Source organism: Podarcis liolepis, assembly GCF_965112155.1.
Source record: "Podarcis liolepis genome assembly, chromosome: 13".
In the NCBI taxonomy this organism is placed as follows: Eukaryota; Metazoa; Chordata; class Lepidosauria; order Squamata; family Lacertidae; genus Podarcis; species Podarcis liolepis.
The window spans coordinates 17,897,075-17,906,280 of NC_139573.1; the positions used below are offsets into that span (position 1 = coordinate 17,897,075).

At 48.7% G+C, this 9,206-nt stretch overlaps 1 protein-coding gene across 1 annotated transcript; it reads left to right on the forward strand.

Moving 5' to 3' along the window:
- Positions 1–800: 800 nt before the first annotated feature.
- CDIPT (CDP-diacylglycerol--inositol 3-phosphatidyltransferase) lies at positions 801–9,050 on the forward strand. Its single transcript, XM_083469264.1, has 6 exons — positions 801–1,269; positions 2,385–2,519; positions 3,853–4,006; positions 4,340–4,421; positions 6,741–6,822; positions 6,915–9,050. The coding sequence occupies exons 1-6, from the start codon at positions 1,227–1,229 to the stop codon at positions 7,064–7,066; spliced, it is 648 nt and encodes a 215-aa protein (XP_083325390.1). The 5' UTR covers positions 801–1,226; the 3' UTR covers positions 7,067–9,050.
- Positions 9,051–9,206: the final 156 nt, after the last annotated feature.

A 9,206-nucleotide genomic window follows, 5' to 3' on the forward strand; every position in this document is an offset into this window, starting at 1 on the left:
CAGAACTCGAATGGTCTTCCAGAATGGATTACATTCGAAAACCAAGGTACCACTGTATACGTAGGGCCATCAATGGGCAATTTACTGTTAAATTTATACATAGCCCTGGTGAAAGGTCAGCACACTGATATAAATACTAGGTGCCTACCCACAATCTGTAACAGTACCAAAGCGTACCAGTAGCCACTATTAAATCTATAAAAGCAAAAACTATAGAATTTGAAAATCAGCCATATTTTATCTGAAGATTCTTTACCCCTTCATGTGGCATCTTCAGTCGCCCAGCAGCTTGTAAATAAAACTTATCAACCAAAGAAGAAATGATTAGAAAGCCCACCGATTCAAATCATGTTTTCGAAATTTATTTCACACTCCCGTTAAGAAATACCACTCATTAAAAAACACGTTTGTTTGTTGTCAAAACAGAAAAAAATATGATCTCTCGAGGTAAAAGTTCTGCTTTCAATTGCAAGATATATTATTAAAGGCGGCCACTTCCTTGCTAAAGACTTTTGCACAGCAATTCTTACTATCAAGACTATACAAAAGATACAAAAGCACTGGATCTGGCGAGCCTTTTAGCGTGGGGAAATAACAGTTCCCTTTCCCTGCTTTCTACTGGCCAATAAGAAAACAAGAGGGTGCGAAGGAGCCGCCCCAGGGGAAGCCGGAAGCGCTCCAAAGCCAACCTCCATGTCGGCGGCTGTTCGCGAGACTCTCTACTAAATGGAGCTTTTCTGAAGCCTCGGTCCTCCGAACGCTCTAGGAGCGGAGTAACCATAAATCACAGGAGGAAGACGACGAGAAGAAGAAGAAGTGGCCCTTCTAGCCCGGCTTCTTGTTGGTGGGGCTACACCAAAACGAAAGTCGGCAGGGGAGCGTATGTAGACGAAACCATTGGCGTTCTGAAATGTCCCTCTTCCCCGGGGAAGGGGCGGGAGTGCGGTTTTTAAAGAGACAGGCAGACATTTTCCTTTCCGAACCTGAGCAGAGCAGCTGAAGGTTGCGGAAACCGGGGGAAGCTGCGTGCATTGGGCCGAAGCAGGAAGGCAACAAGCGGGGAGCGGGAGCCTCCGAGTCCGTCGTGAGGACGAGAAAGAGCGGGCGGAAGACGAGGGGCTCCTGCAGCGGGTGGGCGCTGCGTGGTCCGAGCGTTGCATCGGCTCCCGGGGCTGGAGCGGGGCTTGCAAGGAGGTTCCGCCGCCGGAGCAACAGCTGGCCGCGAGATGAAGCAAGAAAACATCTTCCTCTTCGTCCCCAACCTCATCGGTACGTTCCCCGGGGTGCCGGGGGCGGGGGAGAGGAGGAGGCTGCGATCCTGAAACACGTCGGGCTGCGTGCGCGCTGCTTCTCCTCCCGGAAATGCTGGGAAGTGGAGTTTACCCGGCACGGACTTTTTAGCCCTCGCAAACCCCTGTTCCCAGGATTCATATGTGCTTTAAGGATGGTTTAAATGGATGGTGTGTGTGTTCGCATCCTGAATGAGTAGACCGGCTGGAATGAATGGGGGCCTGCCTTAGTCACGCCCATTAATCTGGATGAGGCAGCCCTGCTGTGGCTCCTGGTCAGTGTAATCCATGAGCCCCGGGAAGAGCCTCATCAACCCAGCTGAACTGCACAGGGGGAGTCGCTTCTGTGTAAACGTGCTTAGGGTGGGGTGCTGCGATGCTCAGGCCTGGCCCTAGTTCTGGAGACATGACCTAGTTCTGGGCCTCTCGAGATGTTCAGAAGCAGTAGAGCTCCAAATCCCGGTGCTGGGAGGCAGACACAGGTGGGTGAAGGCTCCTTGCCTTCATGCTTCGTTTAACAGACTTCCCGAATGCAGCCTGGAAAACCGGGTGCCGATGCCGGACTAGATCGACCTTTGGTCTGATCTCGCTTGGTAAGAGCTGAGAAGTGCATCGTGCTCCGGCCCCTTCCCCGCCTCCTTTGCCTTGCCTCCGGGCCTTCTGCTTCAACACTCCCGTCTATTTCCTACCCTGTTATTTTCACAAGTGTTAATCTGCAGCTGAAAGCAGCTGCATCTGGACTGTCTCCTCCAGATCAGATGTGACAGGCAGGCAAGTGACTCACCTGTCTCTTGTAGGCTCAGTCTGGACCCTTTCATTTCTTACAGTTGATTGTAGCTTTCAGTGCCAAAAACGAAAGAGGAAAAGGGTGTTTCTAAAATAGGGAGTCTGTTTCTCCTTCTCTTCTGAAGCAAACATTAATGATCTTTGAGTGACTCTTGCCTAGATATCCGGGGAGGTGGGGTTGTGGGTAGCAAAGCAGGGGAACCAACCAGAATTTGCATGACCCATTTCCCCAGTTTTCTGAGAGCTGCAGGGCTTGGGGGTTAAAAGATTCCAGGACAAAGTCTCATTTTGTTTTCTTGTCCTTTGCAGGTTACGCCCGCATAATCTTCGCTTTTATCGCGTTCTATTTTATGCCAACCTCCCACATAATAGCATCCTTCTTTTACCTCCTAAGCGGTTTCCTTGATGCCTTCGATGGCTATGCGGCTCGGGCCCTGGACCAAGGTAAGGCTTGTTTGCCTCAAGGCAGAGAGGGCTACAGGGTGGCTCATACAAGCCAGACACTGAAAGCACATGGCTCCGTGAGCAGCAAACTATAGTTCCCAGGATTCTTTTGGGGTGCTTTTAAATGCATGGCATGTATGCATTCTGTGTGGTATGGAACAATTTGTTGTGGTGTAATGCAGTCAGTTTGAATATATATATATACAGAGAGAGAGAGAGAGAGAGAGAGAGAGTGAGTGTGTCAGGAGCACATATATGAGGAGATGAAGCTGTCCCACACAGAGTTAAATCACTGGTCCATCTATTTCAGTGCTGTCTGCTCTGAATGACGGCAGCAGCTCTCTACAGTCTCAGGCTAACTGACCCTTTATTAAAATAAAAAAATTCCTTCCAGTAGCACCTTAAAGACCAACTAAGTTAGTTCTTGGTATGAGCTTTCGTGTGCATGCGAAAGCTCATACCAAGAACTAACTTAGTTGGTCTTTAAGGTGCTACTGGAAGGAATTTTTTTATTTTGTCTATGGCAGACCAACACGGCTACCTATCTGTAACTGACCCTTTACTAGTTGAAGATGCTGGAGGATGCACCTGAGACCTCCTGTGTGGGCAGCATGTCTCCCACTGCTGAGCTGCATTCCGTCCTCAGAAGATGACTGAGGTTGCCGTGTTGCTTAAGAGTATGAGCTACAAGGTCCCTGGCTCAAAACTTGGTTCAGGTTTGAGCTCACTGGGTGGCAGCCGGCAAGGAGCTATCCCTCAGTCTTACCCCTCCTCAGATCTGTACTTTGCTGCTGCTGCAACAAGGCGCTGCCTGCCTGAACCTCCCCTGCCAGCAGCAGCCACAAAGAAGGAGGGTCTGTGCCCTAGCTCCTTTGTGCAATGTGCCCCACCCCACTTCCTCTTGCAACGCAGTGCTACTCTTTGCCTCACCCTCCCTTCCAGAAATCTGCAGGAATAACACCTGGTTCTGGGTAAAACCCTCCAGATCCGCAACTGTAGCCAAAAGGAAGCGTGTCCAAATAGACTGAGCTTTTCTTGCTGAGATGGGAAGGTTTCACAAGGCTCTCGTTACTTTCCGTCTGTGTAAGCTGCACACAGAAACCTGTTGTTTTCAAGTGTGCCTGCCTGGACCACACAACTCATGGCCTCACAGCAGAAGCACAGCCACCTGTGCCCGTCACCTGCCTGTCAAGCACATAGCAAGCCACAATATATGCATTAAAACTTTGATGGGTGGCGGGTGACGTGTGGCTGCAGTCTCTACTGTATGCATAGCTTCCTCCCCATTGGTTTACAGCGCCCTTGCCTTTCTAATGTGTGCTGTTCTTCCCAGGCACCCGCTTTGGCGCCATGCTGGACATGCTGACGGACCGCTGCGCCACCATGTGCCTGCTGGTGAACCTAGCTATGCTCTACCCTGAATCTGCCCTTTGGTTCCAACTCAGCATGAGCCTTGACGTCGCCTCCCACTGGCTCCATCTCCACAGGTACCAGCTGGGGAAAGGAGGGACTCTGCCCTCGATGGCCGCATCAGAAGTTGCCTTGTACAATATTGGACAATGATGTCCAGGTCTGGCTCAGCCTCGCCTGCTGTGACTCGCGGCAGGGTCTCGGGCTGATAGGGAGCCTTTTGTATCGCCCATCTGCCTATTCCTTTTAACTGGAGGTGCTGCAGACCAAACCTGGGGTCTTCTGCAAACAACCCAGATGCTCTGCCACTCAGCCATGGTGCCTCCCCGGCTGGGATAGAGAGGCATGGAAGGGAAGAGAGGCTGAGCACCACTGGCTCCCATTTTAACTACCTTCTCTGCTCCCACCAGCACCGTGGTAAAAGGTGGGGAGAGCCACAAGACCATCGACTTGTCAGGGAATCCAATCCTGCGGGTGTATTACAGCTCCCGGGTGAGTGATAATTTCTTTAGAAAACTCTCTCCCCCCTCCCTCTCCCTCTCTCTGAACTCTCTCTCTCTCCTTCTCTCTGAACTGCCTCTCTCCCTCCCGCTCCTTCTCTCTGAACTCTCTCTCCTTCTCTCTGAACTGTCTCTCTCTCCCCCCTGCTCCCTCTCTCTGAACTCTCTCTCCTTCTCTCTGAACTGTCTCTCTCTCCCCCCCCGCTCCCGCTCCCTCTCTCTGAACTCTCTCTCCTTCTCTCTGAACTGTCTCTCTCCCCCCCCCTCGCTCCCTCTCCCTCTCTCTGAACTGTTCCTACTACATTTCTCCAGGCTTCCATCCCTTTAAAAAAAAAGTATGTTCAAAAGCTTTATTGAACAAATGACAAAACAAATAAAGCAAGAAGATGGGGGGGACGGACGTAATGTGATAAGCTACAAAAAAAAAGCCAAAGGAAATCAGAATTGTTGGTGCAAGGTCGGTGTAATTGAGCAATTTTCTATTTCCGCTGCTTCCTATGGGTCCTTTCTCCTTGGAATCAAAATAGAAATATCGCTTGCTATCATATTTTCTCTAAGGCAAAATACTGCCCCATTCATTCCCCTCCACCATCAGAGTCTCACAATCTATATTGGGAGATCCCTCCCTCTCTCCTAGTTCTGCCCCACTCTCCACCCCAAATCCTGTATTTGGAAGCCTTCTTGAAAAGTATGAACAGAAAGGGAGGGTCCATTCATTGTCATTAAAAAATATACTGCAGTACACAATGAACTATGGGGGATTTAATCTCCACTCGGTCCCCTGCAGATTTAGCTGTCTGCTTGAAGAGGGTTTGTGGCCATTGTATCATATTTTAAAAGTTTGGAAAGTGTTTCATATTTCACTTCTGCAGCTTCTCCGTTGGCTTCCAGTCAGTTTCAAGGCCTGATTTTTTTAAAGGGCTCTTTTGGATCTTTTAAAGCCCTAAGTCATCTGGTTCCAGAATTGTTTGTAATCAAATGATCTCAGGACGGGATACGCGGATCTTTAAAGTAATCCCAGTTGCAAATCAAGAGTGGATAAAGACAGTAAATAAACTTAAAACACGGGCCAGTTGCTACACTATTAAGTTGATAAGGGTAACAATTCCAGAATGCCTGAGCAAATTAACCAGGTCTTAAGCTAGTGCCAAAACAAAATCAAAGTTGTTTCTGAGTTGTCTTCAACAGCAGCCCCACATTGAGTGCGTTACAGTAATCCAGTCAGAAGGTTATTAGTGTTGCTGTAGCCAGGCTATCTCTATCCAGAAATGGCTGTAGCTGGAAAAACAACAGAAGTTGACCAAACACGGCTTCATTCCCCAAACCAGGCCTGAAACCAAGCTGGAAGGTGTCTAGATAATCCATTTCCTCCTGAAACGTCTGGAGCTGCATGATCATCCCTCTCCTGAGCACCTTGAAATATGCCCAGAAAGGGGATATTTGCAGCTGGGCAGTAGTTGTCATGCGCCTCCAGCTTCCCGTATGAGGCTGTCTGTATCTTAAGATCCCCCTCGGGGTCCCTGCCCCGGGGGATCAGGGACTTCTCTATGATGGCATCAAAGCAATAGAGCTCTCTTCCTAGAGAGCCCACCTGACTCCTTCATTGTTGGTCATCAGACGGCAGGCCAAGGCTGCCCTTTTCTGCAAAGTGTTGGGAGTATCCGACCACTGGCATAATGTGCCTGCTACTTATATTAACTTTGTTTCCCTCTTGACATAGCTGACATAATTTCCATTTTTAAGGGAAATTCCCTTATTCCGAATAGGATTCCTTGCAAGAAAAGGGAAAAGTTGACAGCTATGCCCTCTTGGATTGTAGTATTAGTAGTACCAGTGGTACTTACCGTATTTTTCGCTCTATAAGATGCACCAGACCACAAGAAGCACCTAGTTTTTGGAGGAGGAAAACAAGAAAAAAAATATTCTGAATCTCAGAAGCCCGAACAGCAAGAGGGATCGCTGCACAGTGAAAGCAGCAATCCCTCTTGCTGTTCTGGCTTCTGGGATAGCTGCGCAGCCTGCATTCGCTCCATAAGACGCACACACATTTCCCCTTACTTTTTAGGAGGGAAAAAGTGAGTCTTATAGAGCAAAAAATACAGTACATACATGATGCTGTACTGCATGCTTGTAAGCTGATTTAGCGGTGATTGCAGTCTGCACACATTTTTGAATAAACTAGCAGCCAAACAGAGCTGACATTCTTATGTGTGCAGTGGGCACGCCCTTCGGAACAACTCAGGTAGCTTCTCTTTGCTGTCTTTTCTCCGGCCTGGTTTGACATGGTTTCTCCTCTTCTTCCTCCTTCCAGACTGTCCTCTTCATCATGTGCGCTGGGAATGAGCTCTTCTACTGCATGCTCTATTTGCTGTGTTTTGGGGAAGGACCAGAAAGTGAGTATCCTAAGCCAGAGGGATGCTGCCTGGGGGTCGGAGGGCATTTCAAAGGACTCCTTCCTTACCCCACCCCCGTTTTCTTTTTCCAGTCCTGTCCGGACAGGCTGGTCTCTACCGCCTAGTCCTGTGGGTTTCCGCCCCCATCGCCATCACCAAGAGCCTCATCAGCCTGGTCCACTTGATCTGCGCCTCGTGCAACATGGCTGCTCTTGATGTCGCGGAACGCGCAAAGAGGAAGTAGCGTCAAATGACCCCAGCGGAGGGGCAGAAGCAGCACTCCCTTTCACGCTCGCAGTGGGACCAGCTTACCATCCCTCGCCGTGACAGGGCTAGCCACTCCACATGCACAGCTCTTGCTTGATGCGATGACCCCACCTTCCCACGAATGTATAGGATGAGGGGAATACGTCCTGCTCCTCCCGGCTCCCTCCTGCATTCCCATGATGCTTTGCACTTAGGAGAAGATTGGCTGGCAGAGAGGAATATTGACTTCGCCTGTGGGCTGAAATGGAGGGATTGGATCAACCATTTTGAGGGCAGCTAAATAGACCTTCGTTTCCAGCTTTTTGGTTCTGTGCTTCAAAACTTGCTGTATATTTGGGTGGGGCAGGACCAAATTCAGCCACAAAAGAAGTACCTTTTCATTTCCTAAAAGTGCATGGGAATATTGCTCTTGAGTTAGGAGGCCATATCATTTCCAAAATTCCCAAGTATATCTAGGCCTGGGCAGCAAATGAATTGGCCAGTTGGTGACCATTTGATTTGGATTATACATTTGAAAATGACTATCCTAGGTTCCTAGGAAAGAAGCCCCATTGAGGCTTGAGTTCTGTGTGCAGTATTATCCATTTTAAGATTATCTCTGGCTGTAAATTTCTGCATCTACTTTAGCCGGTGGTCCATGTTGTTTAGACATGCTTGGCCGTAAACAGCCATTTGGATCCTGCTCCCAGATTCTCTTCTCTTCTCACAATGCTTTGCTTGTGAGAGCATCTGCATTCCTTTTTCTGCTGTTGTTGGCTGTTTTTGCTACATGGAGCTGTAGGCTTCTAAATACCCTGGAGGAGCACAGGGCATAGAGGAGCCATTTTGCAGCATTGCTATTGAACATTACCTTGGCCCGCTGTTTCTTCACACAACTTTCCCCATCTTCTTTGCACGCAATTTCGGACTGACCATAGTTGAGATTGGCTGTTCTTTCCCCCTCAATCATGCATGTGCAATTTTGAAAGAGTGCAGTAGAATTCGAATGTGAGGTAAACATTGGGCAGTTTAGCAGCCATCTTGCCCAGTCTGGCTTCTCTGTCCTTTCTTCCTCTGAAGGCAGAGCAATTATTTGTGGGTTTCTCCCCCTATTTCTGAGCTCTTGGTAGTTCCCTGAGATATTCTGGGTCCTGTCCTTGCACACCTGTCTTCCTCTTTTCCCTTTCCTCAATCATTTGTGCATGAACATAAGTTGCCATATCACATCACAGTTCTGTTTTCCTCCATGTGATTTTTTTGTTGTTGTTATCAGTGATGGCTAGGTTTACAGTGACATGGTAGCCATTCTAGCCACTCCTAAGACTATGTAGGGCCTTTGGCCCTCTAGATGTTGCTGAACTGCAACTCCCATCAGCCCCAGCAAGCATGTCCAGTGACCTGGGATTATGGGAGTTGTAGTTCAGCATCATCTGGAGGGCTAAAGGTTCCCGACATTCACTTTAAAGCTTCCTTCTCTCAGCTCCCCACAAAAGCCAGTTCTTCCTTTTGACAAGCGGAGATAGAGGTGACTAATGACGGGGACTGTGGAGATGGGATTTGGCGGCCATCTTAGAAAAACCACCTTAAGGACCTGAAGTGACACTAAGGACTTGACAGCTGTATTGGAGCAAACCAACTTCAGGTAACCTGCCCCATGTCTTCATATATTGAGCCAAACTAGATTATTATTTGCTAGAAACTTCCCTCATCCAAATGGTGCGGTGGGGGCAGAGGGACGCCCAGGTGCTGAGGGTAATTATTGCTTCTGTGGATTGTCGTGCGCTGTCTCCTGCCGGATGGGGAGCAGTTGTTACCTTGCCATGTCCTCTCCTCTCCTTCGCAGCGTCACTGCCACACCCTCACAACCCCCAGTGGTGTGTAATTTGTATGTAGGTTTTTAAAAATTAAGACTTGGTGCAATAAGACACCCCCTCTCTCAACGGAGTGGGAGTTGCTGTAATAAAGACAACTGTGTAACCATATGATTGTGTGTGTGTTGTAATTTGGTGGGAGGTTTTATATAAGGATCTTGAAGAATATCTGGGTTGTTGGGGGCGGGTTGCTCAGGCACAGTTCCCAGCTCTGAATTTAACTGCATTCTGAAAGGGTTGAGAATGTCAATATGGTCAAGTGCTCAC